The sequence below is a fragment of the Taeniopygia guttata genome, chromosome 20 (assembly GCF_048771995.1).
Source record: "Taeniopygia guttata chromosome 20, bTaeGut7.mat, whole genome shotgun sequence".
Classification (NCBI taxonomy): domain Eukaryota; kingdom Metazoa; phylum Chordata; class Aves; order Passeriformes; family Estrildidae; genus Taeniopygia; species Taeniopygia guttata.
In genome coordinates, this window is record NC_133045.1 from 2,082,556 (window position 1) to 2,098,604 (window position 16,049).

The 16,049-nt window shown below is 52.4% G+C and overlaps 1 protein-coding gene across 1 annotated transcript; it reads left to right on the forward strand.

Moving 5' to 3' along the window:
• The first annotated feature begins 9,029 nt into the window (after window positions 1-9,029).
• Window positions 9,030-14,207, forward strand: LOC140680396 (uncharacterized). The gene is made up of 9 exons (XM_072917191.1): window positions 9,030-9,258; window positions 9,710-9,863; window positions 10,757-10,950; window positions 11,311-11,438; window positions 11,617-11,786; window positions 12,532-12,711; window positions 13,318-13,452; window positions 13,728-13,871; window positions 14,151-14,207. The coding sequence occupies exons 1-9, from the start codon at window positions 9,050-9,052 to the stop codon at window positions 14,205-14,207; spliced, it is 1,371 nt and encodes a 456-aa protein (XP_072773292.1). The 5' UTR covers window positions 9,030-9,049.
• Window positions 14,208-16,049: the final 1,842 nt, after the last annotated feature.

Genomic DNA, 16,049 nt, shown 5'->3' on the forward strand with positions numbered 1-16,049 from the left:
AGCATGGCCAGGAGACCCAACCCAAAGTGGCCAGAGGGATATTCCGGACCACAGAACCTCCTGCCCAGTACAGTACTGGGAGGGGGTTGGCCAGGAGCCACTGATCACTGCTGTGGGATGGGTGAGGCATTGGTTAGTGGGGCATGAGCAACTATTGGGCATTACTGGTTTCTCTTGGGTTTTATTCCATTCTCTCTCTTTTTCATTCCTATTAGTAGCAGCAGTGACATCAATCTATTTAGTTTTGTTTCAATCATTAAACTGTTCTTGTGTCGGTTCAGAGGCTTTACCTTTTCGTTTTGATTCTGCCCCACTGGGAACAGCAAGTGGCTTTATGGTGTGAGCTGCGGGCAGGGCTTAAACTGTCCTGAGGGTTTGGGTAACCACAGAGTACCGTGAAGGGAAGGGGAAAGGGAAGGGGAAAGGGAAGGGGAAGACTATGCTGGAAGACTTGTCTCATAGCCTGGCCCTCGCCGGAGAAAAGCCTAAGGTGTAATTAGTGACAGTTCCCACTGGATGGCTCCCGAAGCCCAGCGGGGACGGCAATGCTGAGCACAGCCGGCAGCTTCGATTCAGCTCCAGCCGTTCTCTCGTAGCACAGCTCCGTGTTACCAACCACAACACAATGATAACCTAAGCCCAGAGCCAAGGGAGGATGAACATTCCCACGGGGTTGCACGCACCAGGAAGGGTTTTTAGAAAATGCTCCTGTGAGTGCACGGGCAGGAACTCCGAGAGCAAACTGTGACCCACAGCTGTTAAATAAATACAAGAGATGCTCACAACAATTTTGTTTTAACACACTCTGCTCAGATCTGTTGTTATCTCAACTCTTTGTGCCCCAGTTGAGAACCAAGAAGGACTGTCGTGGCTGAACCCCAGCCAGTAACTCAGTCCCACACAGCTGCATGCTGCTCTGGAGAGATGGGGGAGAGAATTCAGAAATGGTAAAGAATAGTTAAATAACTGAAACAAGACTAAATATATTGACATTACTGCTGCTACTACTATTAATAGTAATGGGAAGGAGAGAGAACAGAATAAAACCTGAGAGAAACCAGCAGTGCTCAGAAGTCGCTCATCACCCACTGACCAATGCCTAGCCTGTTCCCCAGTAGCAATCGGTGGCTCCTGGCCAACCCCCTCCCAGTTTCTGGACTGGGCAGGAGGTTCTGTGGTCCAGAATATCCCTCTGGCCGGTTTGACTTGGGTCTCCTGGCCGTGCTCCCCTTGCTGGCAGAGCACGGGACACTGAAAAGTCTTGACTTGGAGTCAGCTCAACGGGGCCTCAGCGTGTTACAAACGTTGTTCTCACTTTGAATCCCCAGCACAGCACTGGAGCAGCTTCTGGGGAGAAAATTATCTCTCTCCCAGTCAAAACCAAGACATCCAGCAGCCCCCAGTGAAAAACCCTCCCTGTGAGCCCTGACCGCTGCAGTCCCCACCTCCCTCAGTCACCCTTCAGTTGTCCCCAGCACCCCTTGAGCCCCCTGCCCCACCCACGGCCCCTGTGACCCCCAGAACACTCCAGCCATGCCCTGTCTCCCCCCACAAACACCCAGAGGTGCCCCCAGACCCACTCACGCCTTCAGCTGCTTGAGGGCCATGGTGGGCAGTGCGGGGGACCCCTGCCCACTCCTGGAGCAGCTGGAGCAGCTGCTGCTGCCCCGTGCCGCTGCCGCCGCTGGCGCTCGGAGCTCCGCTCCGGCCCTGCTCCGCCCGCTGCTCCTGGTCCCGCCTCCCTGACCAAGAGTTTCGATTCCCCGTTGCACACGCTCATTCGGGGAAATGTGCTGGTTTTTCTTTTTTTTTTTTTTTTCTTTTCCCCAAAAATAGCGGCGAGGAGCAAGGAGACATGAAAGGCGGCGGGGAGGACCGAGGACCGGGGCAGGAACTTGCCTATATAAAGCGGGGATATGGGAATGTGGATACCTGGATGGGGTATGGGAATACATGGATATTGGATAATATTTGTTTAGATTTAGAGATGGGGTAACTGAGAGGTGTTTTAAAAACTTTTATTCTATTTTCAGTCTCATGAGAAGGATGAGACAATACAGATGCTATAATTCACACCACCACAATCAGAAGCCAACTATTTCCTAATTACAAATACACTACAAGTGTTTCTTGGCCTATCAGCTTTAGCCACACCATGCTATAGATGCTTTAAAGCCAAGCATCTAAAACAACTCCTTGTGGATTTCCTCGTGGAACCTGCATCTTTCATAGTTCTATTTCTCTAAAGTACCCAGTCTTATTTGCAAGGCCATCTTTTGAAACTTTTCCCTAGATCCATTTCTCTCTCAACAATACCTGATCTATTCCATGGCATTTCTAAGTCAGCATTTCTTATCTCAAAGTTTGCATATGGATGAGGCTGTGTGAGCCTTCCATCAGGCCTTGAGAACTCTCTACAAATCTGTTTCCCACATGTGGGGATAGGGCTACGGGGATATGGAAATGTGTAGGGATACACCTACAGGGATGTAGTATGGGAATACGAGGGGATATGGCTACAGGGATGTAGTATGTGAATATGTGGGGACACTGCTGTGGGCCCAGGGCCATCAGGGCCTGGTCTCCTGCCTCAGACTGGCCTGCAGAAACACCTGAACTGTCCTGGGCCAAAGGGCTCTGTCAAAGGGCTCATGGGACCATATGCAGATCTCTTGCACTGTAGAGATTACATAAGACATATATCAGCCCCATGGACTGTTACAGACCATGTGGGGACCACATGACTTCACAAGGACACCACATTGAGGCTATGTGGACTGCAGAGTGAAGGCAAAAAGACCACAAAGACATGAGACCACTTGGAACCTATGAAGAAGGAGCCTGTAGGACACAGCGACTTGGGGCAAATGTAGGACAAATTTCAGGGGATGCAGTGAGGCACCTCTGCAGGGAAGCCTCCTCACTTCTTCCTTCTTTCACCTTTCTGCTGAGTGCGATGGTGCTCAGGTCAGTGCTCCACCGCTTTGACTCCTCTCCAGGCAGATTCCCATTCTTCCAAGATCCTCATCCCTGTGACCCTCAGAGCTGTGGTGGGACTGCAGATAGCCATGGGCCTCTGCTCCATGTTTCCCCTCTGCAGGGAGGGGGATGAGCCCTGCAGTGCTGCCAGGAGCTCTGGCCAGCTGGGGGACAGTGGGACACACAGCTGCTGCTGCTACTGTGCCAGAGGATGGCACTGTGCTCACAGGGAAGGCCGGGGAAGAGAGAAGGGAATGTTTGGGTGATGGCATTTGTCTTCCCAAGTCACTGTTACTGCGATGGAGCCAGGCTGTCCCGGGGATGGCTGAACCTGCCAGCGGGAGGTGGGGAATTGTTGCCACAGGCCCCCAGCTGGGTAATAGTTAGCACTGACTCCATGATTCAGAAGGCTGATCAATCGCTTTATTATTCTATCATCTTATCGTCTATTCTATTCTACTTCTATGACACTGTATTCCATTAGCAAGAGCTCTCACTCACTACTAACTTGAAAACCTGTGACTCTCTCTCTTGAGAGTCCTGACACAGCTGTGGATCCAATTGATCAATGAATCCAAACACCATCACCAGAATCCAATCAAGCAATCACCTTGGGTAAACAATCTCCAGAACACATTCCACATGGGCACAAACACCCAGCAGCAGCAAGGGAGATAAGGATTGTTGTGGGAATCCAGGGCTTCCCTCTGGCTGCCCTGGCAGGTCTGGGACCCTGGCAGGGGTCAGGAACCCCCCTGTACAGAGCCCCGAGAGACACTGTCTGTGATCTCTGTCCATGGAGAGGAGTTTTCAATCTTACAGGATGAATTACAAGTTCTAAATGTTTGATAAGAGTAATAATTAAGTGTGACACGGGTGCAAAAGTAAAATTTTAGGTTTCTAGATTAGGGGTTCAGAGGGGACAAGATGGAGGAATTGGGTGTGTCTTGTCCTTTTCCTCCTTCCTCATGCCCTCCATGTTTCACCGTGGTGTTGGCATTTTTCCATTGGTTTAGGCTGGGGACGCGCTGTTTAATGTAGATGATAGATATTGGTACATGATTGTAAATATAGTACACGTAGTTTCTGGTATATAATGTTTGTAACATCCCACTGGGGGCAGAGCCCCACACGCTGCCCTGCAGGACAGAGCTGCGGCAGGGCAGCAGAACATGTTAGAGATAAGCAAGAATAAACAACCTTGAAAACAGCACAGATGAATTATGGCTTCTGCTTTGGCAATGGGGCAGAAAGACAGAGACTTTCTACAATCTCGGAATCACCAATACCCACAGATTCCGACAGTGTCACAGTTATCACTTGGACGGGTTGGTCAGTGGATGGCCTTACATTGCTCTTCTTAGTTACACAAAAGCCTTTTCTATAGTACAATAAATGAACCGCACTCTTCTTTCCATAATTGATACACAGATATTATATTCATTACACTATTTCTATGAGCAGTACGGTGCATACTTAAGCTGATAGATTATATTCTCTTCACAAGCAGCTGAAAAGAGTTACAATTGGGACTTTTTCTAAATACTTATAATCACTGAGCAGGTACAAAAGCTAATACATAAATGTGAAAGCCAATATTATGTAGTCGTTTTACACAGATTTTTGTTGCAATTTTGTTCAGGTTTAATAAACCTTTTCAATTTTAAAAGTGAGCACAATTTCTCACAAAGTTAATATTCAAGACCCTGTTAAGTCTTTATTCTTCTTCCCTGAGAAGAAGTCCATGTCAATTAGTAAAGCTTTCTAAAACAAATGAATGGATTCAGCTGATTGCAATGATCATGGCTTGTGTGTCTTACAGAGGGCACATACTAAGGGGAGCATGGACAGGCGGATAGGGAAGTGCCGAGTACCTCCCAAGCAGCTCAGCCAAGGGGGAAAGGGACTGAGGAGAAAATGCAGCCGGGAAAGGAGAAAAGAAGGCTACTTGCTCTAGCTAATCGAGAGAGACCCTGATGGACTCTCTCCCTTTGTTCCAGTCAAGGGACTGCTACAGGACTCCTCTGTCTCCTTTGCAGACACGACCCTGTAGCCACGGGAATTTGACACTCTGGGGCTGGGGGGTGCTGGAGCTCCGCTCCCTGGGCAGGGGGAGAACAAACCAGTATAAACCAGTCCAGCCTGGGGCAGCTGGGCAAAGCTCAGAGTCACAAGGGGCCCCTGGCAGCGAGGCAGGCGAGCGGCGGGGAGAAGTTCCGGCCTCAGCCCAGCCGCCCTCCGTGAGTGACAGCGGGGAAACGTGCCTCAGGGATTGGCTGCCAGGGTACACAAAATGACCCCAAAAAGCCTCAAAACCTCCTCCAAATTTGCACAAAACCAACCAACATGGAATAAATGTGAATAAGTGTGAAATATTTTAGGCTATGTTTTCGTTACATTTAAACAATGGAATGTGGGAAAGGAAAACTGTGCACTGAAACATGGCAAAACCAAGAAAAACCCCACAGACCCTTTAGGAATCTCTCAGAATTAAGTAATATTTAGTAGAAGCTCAAGGAGCCCAAAGCTGCTCTTGTGGAAGCAGAGACTTGAAGCTGCATCGGTCTCTGAGCCTTAACTTGGCAGTGACATCCTGGGGCCGTCATCTCTGGAGAGACAGGCCCTGCAGAAGGCAGGTGCAGCTCTTCTCTTCCACGCAGGATTTGTGCCCTGCTCAGGAGCCAATTCCTGTCAACGCGGGTACAAAATTCCTCCCTAGGTCACAGACGAGCGCTGTCGAAGATGAGGGCAAAAAGTACCTGCCAAAGTTTTTGCAAGAAGGCTCATTTAGTTCTTGAAGGTCTGTTTCTAGAGAGGAATCTTTGATGTAAGCAGCAAGACTTTACTTCTGTCTGGAAGACTTAGTGATATATTGCCAAAAGAGAGCAGAGAAATAAATGCACTTGTGTCTGTCTCAGGATTCTTAATTTTGTGAGCCTTAAACACTGCTGCTCTTGGCATTTCTCTGTAGAAATTTGAAAAGCCCCTGAAACACCATTCTTCCTCCTCATGTGGCTGTTCTAAAGGCAAAGCTTTACTTTTCATGAAGAGTTGTGTTATAAATGAAAATTTGTCCAGCCAAATTAATATGAAAAATAAAATATTTATTTTGCAATCAAATTCTATCCAGCCAGCCACAAGGAAAGAACAGAGCCGAGCCCGGGGTCGGCCCTGGGTGTGCAACAAGGAGTCAGCTTCATCAGAGGTTTTCCTCCGTGCCCACACACCTCCATCCTGGCACAAGGGATTTTTACACGGAAAATTCCGCCTGAGGCCAAGATTTCAGCAATCAGTCTTTTCTTCTATTCAGAGTCTATGTGTTAATAAGATTTTCTTTTTGGTGATGAGGAAGAACAATTCAGTGTCTGGAGTTTGTTGATTCACATGTATCTGCCCAAGTATTTCCATGATATCCATCTCGGGTCGTTCACGATCAGCACCTGGGGTTTCTGTATTTCCCCAGACATGGCCCATCTCCTGGCGAGCCACTCCTTCTTACTTGTAAATCAGTTTCTAAAATACACCTGGTCTCTCCTGCGAGGGTGGGGGGGGAATCCTAATACAAACATGTATACTTTAACAAATATCACATATATCATATTGGAAATGGCGCGAATTACATCTACTACACATAACAGTTGTAATCAGCAAGATCCTTTGTAGGCTTTTTCTTCCATCTATCCTTTGTCAGGAAAGACAGAAGAATTCCTGTGACTCAGGAACTAAGCACATCCCTAAAGAGCCTGCAGGTCTTGAGAATGCTGAGCCTTAAAACTGACACTGTCTGGAGCAGCAACTTCGAGCTCATGTTATGAGCCAGGTCCCTGCCCAGTGTCCCAACAGGGCTCTGGGGACACGGGGGAGGCAGGGCCCGTGCCAGGACCAGCAGGGAGCTGGGATGGGGGGAGAGCCATGGAGGGCCTCTCCAACAGCCCCTGGAATGCTGGGCTATGGACCCTGGTAATGTCACAAAGGCCATGGAATGCTGGGGGTCGGACCCTGACAACCATCACAAAGGACATGGAATGCTGAGGATTGGACCCTGACAAGTGTCACAAAGGCCATGGAATGCTGGGGTTTGGACCCTGACAACAATCAACAGCTCCTGGCTATTGGGGTTTGGACCCTGAAGCTGTCAACATCTCCTGGCTATTGGAGTTTGGACCCTGAAGCTGCCAACAGCTCATGATCTTTGGGGCTTGGACCTTGCAAAGGCCAAGGGCACTTGGATTTGTGCTATTGACCCTGCAAAGGCCAAGAACCTTTGGATATTGGTGTTTACACTTTGCAAAGGCCAAGGGCCTTTGGGCACTGGGGTTTAGACCCTTTTAGGCCAAGGGCTTTGGGCACTGGGGTTTAGACCCTGCTAGGGCCAAGGGCTTTGGGCACTGGGGTTTAGACCCTGTTAAGGCCAAGGGCCTTTGGGCACTGGGGTTTAGACCCTTTTAGGCCAAGGTCTTTGGGCACTGGGGTTTAGACCCTGCTAGAGCCAAGGGCCTTTGGGCACTGGGGTTTAGACCCTGTTAAGGCCAAGGGCCTTTGGGCACTGGGGTTTAGACCCTGTTAAGGCCAAGGGCTTTGGGCACTGGGGTTTAGACCCTGCTAGGGCCAAGGGCCTTTGGGCACCGGGGTTTAGACCCTGCTAAGGCCAAGGGCCTTTGGGCACTGGGGTTTAGACCCTGCTAAGGCCAAGGGCCTTTGGTCACTGGGGTTTAGACCCTGTTAAGGCCAAGGGCCTTTGGGCACTGGGGTTTAGACCCTGCTAGGGCCAAGGGCCTTTGGTCACTGGGGTTTAGACCCTGTTAAGGCCAAGGGCCTTTGGGCACTGGGGTTTAGACCCTGCTAAGGCCAAGGGCCTTTGGTCACTGCTGTTTCTCACTCCTTGTGAAAGGGGAAGATGGAGTCCCGGCGGGTGAGTGAAAAAAGCTGCTGCTCTCCTTGTGCCAAGCCCAGCAGGGACCGGAGAGGGCCTGGGCTGTGCCTCGGGGAACAGTTCCCTTTGGGAATAGCAAGGGATTAACAGCTGGCTGTTCCAGAGCTGGCAGAGGCTTTGGTGCTCGCTGTGGGGACAGTGTGGGAGGGAATGGGTGGCTCCTGGCCATCCCAGAGCACAGCCATATCTCCTCCTCTGTCCTTGTCCCACTGGAGGCGGTGGGCACAAACAAGGGAGCAGCTTTTCATTGCCTTCCCCTCACCCAAATTACAGCCCAGCCTCAGTGCTTCCCAGAGTCCAGAATGGGTTTCTCCCAGGCATCTCTGAAATGACCCCCAGGGGCCCAGAGGAGGTCACAAGGATGAGAGGAAGATGCTGCAAGGGCTGGAGCACATGTGCCAAGGGAAAAGGATGCAAGAGTTGGGGTTAGCCAGGCTGGAGAAGGTTCCAGGGCGACTTTAGAGTCCCTTCCAATGCATGAAAGGGCTGCAAGAGAGCTGGAGAGGGTTTTAAGCCAGGGCCCTGCAGGGACAGGAGAAGGCTTCCCACCAAGACAGGGCAGGGATGGATGGGACACTGGGAGGGAATTCTGCCCTATGAGGGCGCTGAGGCCCTGGCACCCAGTCTTGAGGTTGCCCAGAGAAGCTGTGGCTGCCCCTGGATCCCTGGGAGTGTTCAAGGGCAGACTGGGTGGGGCTCTGGGCAACTCCCCTTCTCGTGTTCTTACAAGTGATGAGACACCTTCCAGCATGTTCCTTTGCACTGCTGTCAAACTACTGGGCTGAAAATACTGCCAAGGAGGGGAGGAAGAGCTCAGCTGGAATTGCTGTGCTCTGGGACAGTCTGGGAAGCACTCAGAGGTGACTGCCTCAGGGGCAGCCATGCAGTCTGAGTGTGCTCTTCCCTGTGCTCCTGCAGGGAGCTCGAGGGCTTTCTCAGCAGGGACCTTCCTCCAGAGCCCCTGAGGTGAGTAAACTCTGCTGAGCTGGCTGGCACTTTGAAACTGGTTCTCCATGAATGGACGCTGGTTCTTGTGGGATCAGAAGAAGCATCTCAGTGCTGCTTTGGAATAGGAGCAGAATACCTGACTAACAGCTGGATGTGGGCTTTCAGGCACTGGTAGACAACAGTGACGGCATGGCCAACTCCATCATCTGCACCGACAGTCCTGGGAATATCCTCTCAACTCTGACATCCAGTGGTGAACAGCATCCCTTGGAATTGGTTCAGGAAGCTATAGAGACCTGGGGGCGCATGCAGCAATATTTTGATCAAATGGAGGAGAGAAGCCAGAGGATCAGAAGGCACGTCCAGCACATAGACTCTCTGGTAGAAGAAATCAGATGGTGAGTGTTTCCTCCTCCTCCTCCTGCATTCCAGAAACAATCTGCTTGCAGGCCTGGGAGTTCAGAGGTGCCCTGGGTGAAGAAGTCACCTGCCTACCATGTGTAGGCCTCAGTGTGGCTCTTGAGCATCATGCTGTCTGGTTTTTTCATGCTCTACTGTGAGTCCCAAGGCTGTCTGGGAGTTGCACAGCCATGTTGGAATAGAAGACTCCTTCTTCTTGCCCTGCTGCTTCCTCGAGTTCTGTTCTTTGTGCACCCCTGCCCAGCCACTGCTTCTCACTGAGGGAAGGCAAAATCCTGCCTTTCCCATTGCCTCTGGAGGATTTTCTTGGGAGGGAAGGAGCAAGGTCTTCCTTAGCCCACTACCCCCAGCTCCATCCTGGAGTGCTGAAAATGGCATTGCTGACTCTTCAGGCCTCTTGATTCTTCTGACTGAGCCTTGTCTCTGCAGTGACCGTGCAAACTTTGAGATGTCCAGGGAAATGCTGCTGCAGTGCACTGGAATCCCGGAGCCAGGAGCCTTGGGTGTCCATCTGGAGAACACCAAGCAGAGGAAGGAAGCGTCAGCCCAGGCAGAACAGACAGAGCAGCAGGACAGAATGGAGGTTGGTTTGGGAAATGAGACTGGTTTTCCCTTGAAAACCCGTCTTGCCCCTTCTTGTACAGTGAAGGGCTTGGCTATACTCGAGGGAGAAGACCCACTGTTGTAGAGCGAGCTGGAAGTCAAGAGGCAGACATTGGAGGAATGGCAGCTTCAGAGGGATCAGCTGGAGCAAGAGTGGGATGATGTTAGCATGGCTCTGAACACCTTATTGCTAGGCAGCACCTGTGGGAGTGGGAGTTGTGGCAGCCAGATCAACCCAGATGCTGTTTCTGGCAGTAGAAGACAGGCACACTGCTGTGAACACCTGGCTCAAGATGGCACATGCACTGATTAGCCAGGAATATGCATGTTCATCAGCACAGCGTTGCATGCTTCTGCAAAATGTGTTGCTTTGGGCAGCCACAGAGCCTCAAAAATGGGGAACAGAGAAGGGGAAGGGTCTGGAGCACAGGAGTGACCAGGAGTGGCTGAGGGAGCTGGAGGGGCTCAGCAATTAAAGGGGCTTGATTCAGCAATTAAATTTGCTTTGTCAAACCTTCCTGAAATTGTCCATCAAAGAAATAGGTCCAGAGAGAAATTCTGTTTGCCAAGTGGCAATTGTAGAAGATGCAGTGCTTTTGGGTGACAACAGGGAGTTTGGAGGAGGGATGCTTGTTGGGAAGGAGCTGTCTGGTCCCAGGCAGGGCAGCAGGGCCTGACACAGCACTTGCAAGGTAACAGTGCCAGAGGCTTTTGGCAGCCCAGGCTATCAGAGCTGCCCAGGACAGGTGCTGTGAAACTTTGAGCCCAGAGCACAGGTGCTCCTTGTCCTCTGGCTGCCTGCGAGGTGCCACTGGCTGGCTCTGCACAGGGCTCCTGAGGAAGGGCTCGAGCTGTACCTTGTCCCACTTGCAGGTTTCCCAGGAGCAAGAGTCATTGGGCAGGGCTCTGGAGCAGCTGCGCCAGGAATCCTCTGGCCAAGAGCATGAAATGGCTCAGGTGTGCAGAGAGAAGGAGCTGCTGGGCCGTGAGAAGGCTGCCCTTGAGGGCCGACTGGCAGCCACAGAGCGCCACCAACATGACCTTTCCAAGCAGCTGGCAGAGACCAGGTAAAGGCAGGGAGCAAACCCTAGGCAGGACAGGGCTGAAGAGCTGTAATGATAAAGGTGGTAAACACTACACAGGGGTTTCTAGTATTCTCTGTGCTTTTCAGATGTAGATTTGGCTGTTGAGGCCAAGTTGGGCTGGGCTGTCTGTGCTATGCCAGGCCATAGGGAAGGCCTGGGCAGTCACTCTGAGGGCCCGGCTCTGCTGTTGACATGGCACAAATGTGCCTTGTCTGGGCGAGTTTCCACGTCACTCATTTCCCATACTCAGGTGTGAGGATCTTGAGCCACATTGTCCTGGAATAACCGGCTGTGGGAATCTGGGGCAAGCAACTCATGTCTCTCTGTGTGTGCAACTGGTAGGTCAGCAAAGGAGAGCCTGGATTCCAGGCTGTGTGCTGCTCAGCAGCAGATATCTCAGCTGGAGGTTACCTGGAACCATCTGGAGGCTCAAGTGCTCTCAGTCACACAGACCAAGGAGGTGCTAGAAGGTGAGAACCTCGTGTGCTTTGTTTGTGGTGCTGCCCCTTCCTAGAGCAGCTAAACACCCTGTAAAGCTGCCTCTGTCCACAGGGCTTCTGAGGAGTGGTGGGGCTGGTGGCACTCAAAGGGCCTGAGGTCAGTAAAGTCAGTAGAGACTCTGACTCTTGGTGTTGGTCGTGTTTGCAGGAGAAGTGAAGTGCTTGCAACGTGAGCTGGAAGCAGAGAGAGCTCTCAGGAGGCAGGAAAGGGAGGACACAGCTCAACAGCTCCTGCAGGCAGAGCAGCAGCATCACGAAAGCCTCAGGCTTCAGAGAACTGCTCAGCAGCTGGAAATAAAGAAGCTCCTGCAAGACCTGGTAGGGGACAGTACACTTCTGAATTGTCCAAGCCAGCCCTGTGGGTTGGTTTAGCACAAGCAGAGCCTGAGGGTGTGAAAGGGCAGCAATCCTCTGCCAGAGGCCTCCCGCTGCTGGGCCGGGCAGCAGAACCAGCAGCTCAGACTTGGAAGTGCCTGAAGGCCCCCAGGATGGTGCTGGGACAGTAAATGCAGCCAGAGCTTCAGTGAGGGTGTAAGAGGAGTTCCAGAGCAGGTTGGGCAGTGCCCACCCAAAGCGTAGCAGCCCAGGGCAGGATTGTCCTTGAGTCCCACCTGCCACGGAGCAGATGCCAGCGTGGAGCAGATGCCAGCGTGGAGCAGATGCCAACAGTGCTGCTGGCTGCAGGCGTGGGAACTCGGTTCCTTTCTTGCTGTGCTTCCACGGTGGACAGAGGGATTAGCTTTGGGCTGGAAGCAAATGGAACAGGCCCCTTGTCCCTGGTCCTTCAGTCCTCGTGACTGGGGCGTCAGAGAGGGGAAGGTGACACCTCCTTTTCTGAATGCTTGGACTCAACGCTTGGGAAGGTCTTTGCCAAGATAAGAGGTTCCACGAGTCTGTGATTGTTGCACCTGCTGAGCTTCCTTTTGAATTCCATGACAGGACACGGTTTCTGGAGTGCTGTTGTCTTTTCCCGTTGGGGGTTGTGGGAGGGATGAAGCTTCACCTGTTTCGGCAAGGAGCTTGCCTGGGACTTCATCTTGCAAATTTTTCCTCCCCTCCTCAGTCAAGTGTGCGTGAAAGGCACCATGCAGAGATGCAGGAGACGCTGGAGCAATGGGAAAAAGAGAAGGCAGAGAGAGAGCAGGAGCACAAGAAGGTGCTGTTTGAGATGAGGCAGAAAGTTGCCACCCTGCTGGCCCAACAAGAAGAGGAACGAACTAGATTTGAAGATGCCAAGCGAGAGGTAATGACTGTGAGAGGAGAACTGGTGTGATTTTTTGCAAAGCTGGAGCTGTGGGACATGGCAGGACATGGGGCTGTGTGGAGCCTGCCCTCTGTGTCTTCTACATTGAATTAGGGGAGGTGAAAGCTGAATGGGGCTGTCTTTGGGACCAGGACTGAGCCCTCTCATAGGAAGCCAGGCAGAAACATCAGCTGTCAGCTGAGATTTTTCTGCTGCTCTTGTGCTCTGTTGTTCTAAGATGTACCTCAGGGTACCTTCACTGTTCTCTTTCCGCTCCCCTTTTGGTGTGTACTGGCATGTGTTCGTAGCCAAAGTGAGCTTGTAGATCTTTTCTTATGTGGGAAAGGGGAGGGCGCAACAGGAACACTGACAAGAGAAAAATCTTTTCCAAGACTTGCCTGGAGTATTTCTGAACAGTAACCCAGAGATGTCTTTGTGGCCGTGTTTTAAGTCACTTCCTGGGAAGCTGTGTCTGCCCCGGGGCAGGCAGTGGCCCAGGGGAGCTGCAGCCCAGTGCTGTGAGAGCACGTGAGCCCATCAGTCTTTGCCTCTGCCACGGATGTTGCAGGAGAAGTGTGAAGCCCTCTGCTCTTTCCTTCTGTGCAGGTGCTGCTGGAAGAGCAGAAGGAGAAGAGTGCTTTATCAGAGGCACTGCTCCAAACTCAGGGAGAGCTCAGCCAAGCACACCAGCAGGTCCAGCAGCTCAGGCAGGAGCTGAAAGAGCAGCAAGAGAAGGGGCAGGTAAGTGTGAGTAGGCAGGCAACAGAGGGCAGGGCAGTGAGAAGGGCACCAAAGGCAGCTCCTGGGACTGAGGAGGCAAGGGCTGCTTCAGGCCCTGGGAGCACAGAGCCTGGTAAGCTCCAGAGCTCAGCCCTGGAAGGAAGGTTGCAGCTGAAGCAGAGCTGGGTAGAGAAGCAAAAAGAAGCAGCTGAAGCAATGGGATTTTGAGGCAGCACGTAGAACAAGCTGAGCCGGAGGGCAGGTCCCAGGAAGTTGCTCTGCATTTTGTTTTCCAGACCATTGAGGCAAATCTGCAAGCTGAGCTGCAGGCAGCTCGCAGTGAAGTCCAGACAGCGCAGAGGAGGCACGAGGAAGAGCTACAAGGCCTCAAAGAGGAAATGAATCTCCTCCTTGAGCGGAGGGAGGCTTTACAAAAGCAGGTGAGTGAAACAGCAGTGGCACTGCAGCCGTGCAGGGAGGGGTCTGTGGCCTTCTTGCTTTTCCATGGCAGAGCAGCAGCTGATGGGGTGATCCCTGGGGCTGTCTCAGGCTCTGGGGGCTCCGTGGCAGCTGCTCTTCAGGATGCCCAAAGCTCTGCTGAATCTCAGCTGCTGCTCTGGACAGCAGGGCCAGTCCTCTGGGCTGTTGGCCAGCAAGCATCAGCAAGGATTCCTGCTGGCCTCTCCTTGCTAGCCTTGGTGTGGGAGGTGCTTTTTCAGGTGCCCTTGGTGGTGGGCCACTTGGAGACTGCAACAAGTTGTCCATATCCAGTGTGAATCTGGTGCTCTCAGGACAGGGAGAAATGGAAAGTTGTCCTTTGCCTTTGCTCACAGCCTGTGCTGTGGCTGACAGTGACAAGCTGTGGCTGTAGCCTCTGACTGCTTTGTTCTGTTTGACTGGAGGTGGGAGAGTTGACATCTCAGCTGGCAGCCTCCCGAGAGTCCCAGGAAATGACTGTCCAGAGAGCCCAGCAAGATGTGAGGGAGGCCCAGGAAGAGTCCAGGCAGAAGCAGTTGGAGGTTGAGCACACCCAGAAGATGCTGGAGGAGGCAAAACAACAGAACAAGGAGCTGCAAGTGCATCTGCAGAACTTGGAGAGGGAAAGGAATCGATGGGAAGAAGTGGCACAGCAAAATTCAGAATTGCAGGCTTCTGTGAATGCCCTAGAGAGTGAAAAAGCCAGGTAAATGAAAGCCTGTGGGACTCTGCATTGTGGTGAATGGATTCCTTCTTTGCCATCTTTGCATCATGCAGGAGCTCTGGCAGCATTTCTTAAGTGGCAGATTCTGAACTCTGGGTGCAGACACTTCTCATGGTCTGGATGTTGTCTTTCATTTTCTTTTCTTTTAAGCCTTCAGCTAGAGTTTTTCTGCAGACAAAGTCTTTCGGGGTAGCCCATTCCCTCTAGGGGGTATTGTGTTGAGGCTGCCCGAGCTGCATTGTAAGGAGCTGGATCCATCCATCAGCCCCACCTTGGCTCCTGTAACTTGAAGCCTTTGGGATGTGGATCAGCCTGGCTTCTGATGTTTTTTATTGACATAAGACATGTTAAACCCATGGTTTTTTTATCTAAGCCAGATGAAGAGAATCACAGAATGGGTAAGGCTAGAGGCACCACAGTGGCTCATCTGGTCCCACCTCCCTGCTCACACAGAGTCATCTCAGAGCACATGGAACAGGATTGCATCTAGGTGGTTCTGGAATGTCTCCTGTGAGGGAGACTCACAGACTCTCTGGACAATCCGTACAGTGCTCGGTCACTGCACAGGAAAGAATTTCTTCCTCCTGTCCAGGTGGAGCTGCCTGGGCATCGCTCCCTGCCCGTTCCTCTGGTGCCGTTGCTGGGCCCCAGGGAGCAGAGCCTGGGCCCTGCTCTGCCCCTCCCTGCACACCAGGACACCCAGGGCTGAGGCCCCTCTCACTGGGGCTCCTCTCCAGGCTGAGCAGCCCCAGCTCCCTCAGCCTTTCCTGGGCACTGAAATGCCCCAGGCCCTTGCTCAGCTGCGCAGCCTCGGCTGGCCCCACTCCGGGAGCTCCCTGGCCCTGCTGTGCTGAGGAGCCAGAGCTGGACACAGCACTCCAGATGTGCCTCACAGGGCTGAGCAGAGGGACTGAATCCCCTGCCTGACCTGCTGGCAATGCTGTTCCCAGTGCTTTCCAGGATCCCAGTGGCCCCTTGGCCACAAGGACACACTGCTGGCTCATGGAAAGTTTCTTGTCCACCAGGACCCCCAGGTCCTTCTCCACAAAGCTGCTTCCCAGCAGGTTGGCCCCAGCCTGTGCAGGTGCCCGGGGCTGGTCCTCCCCAGGTGCAGGACCCTGCCTTAGCCCTTGCTGGATTTCAGAAGGCTCCTCTCTGCCCATCCCCAGCCTGCTGAGATCCCTCTGAGGGGATGCACAGCGACCCTGTGGGAGGGATTGACAACCTCTTCCAAGTCATTGATGAGCAAGTTCAAGGATAGTGGGCCCGGGAGTGAACTCTGTGGGACACCACTAATGACAGGCCTCTTATGAGCCCCTGTGCCACTAATTACAACCTTCTGGGTTCTGCTGTTCAGCCAGTACTCAGTCCAGCCCATTATCCACTCCTCCAGCCCCCACTGCCTGAGTTTCCCAAG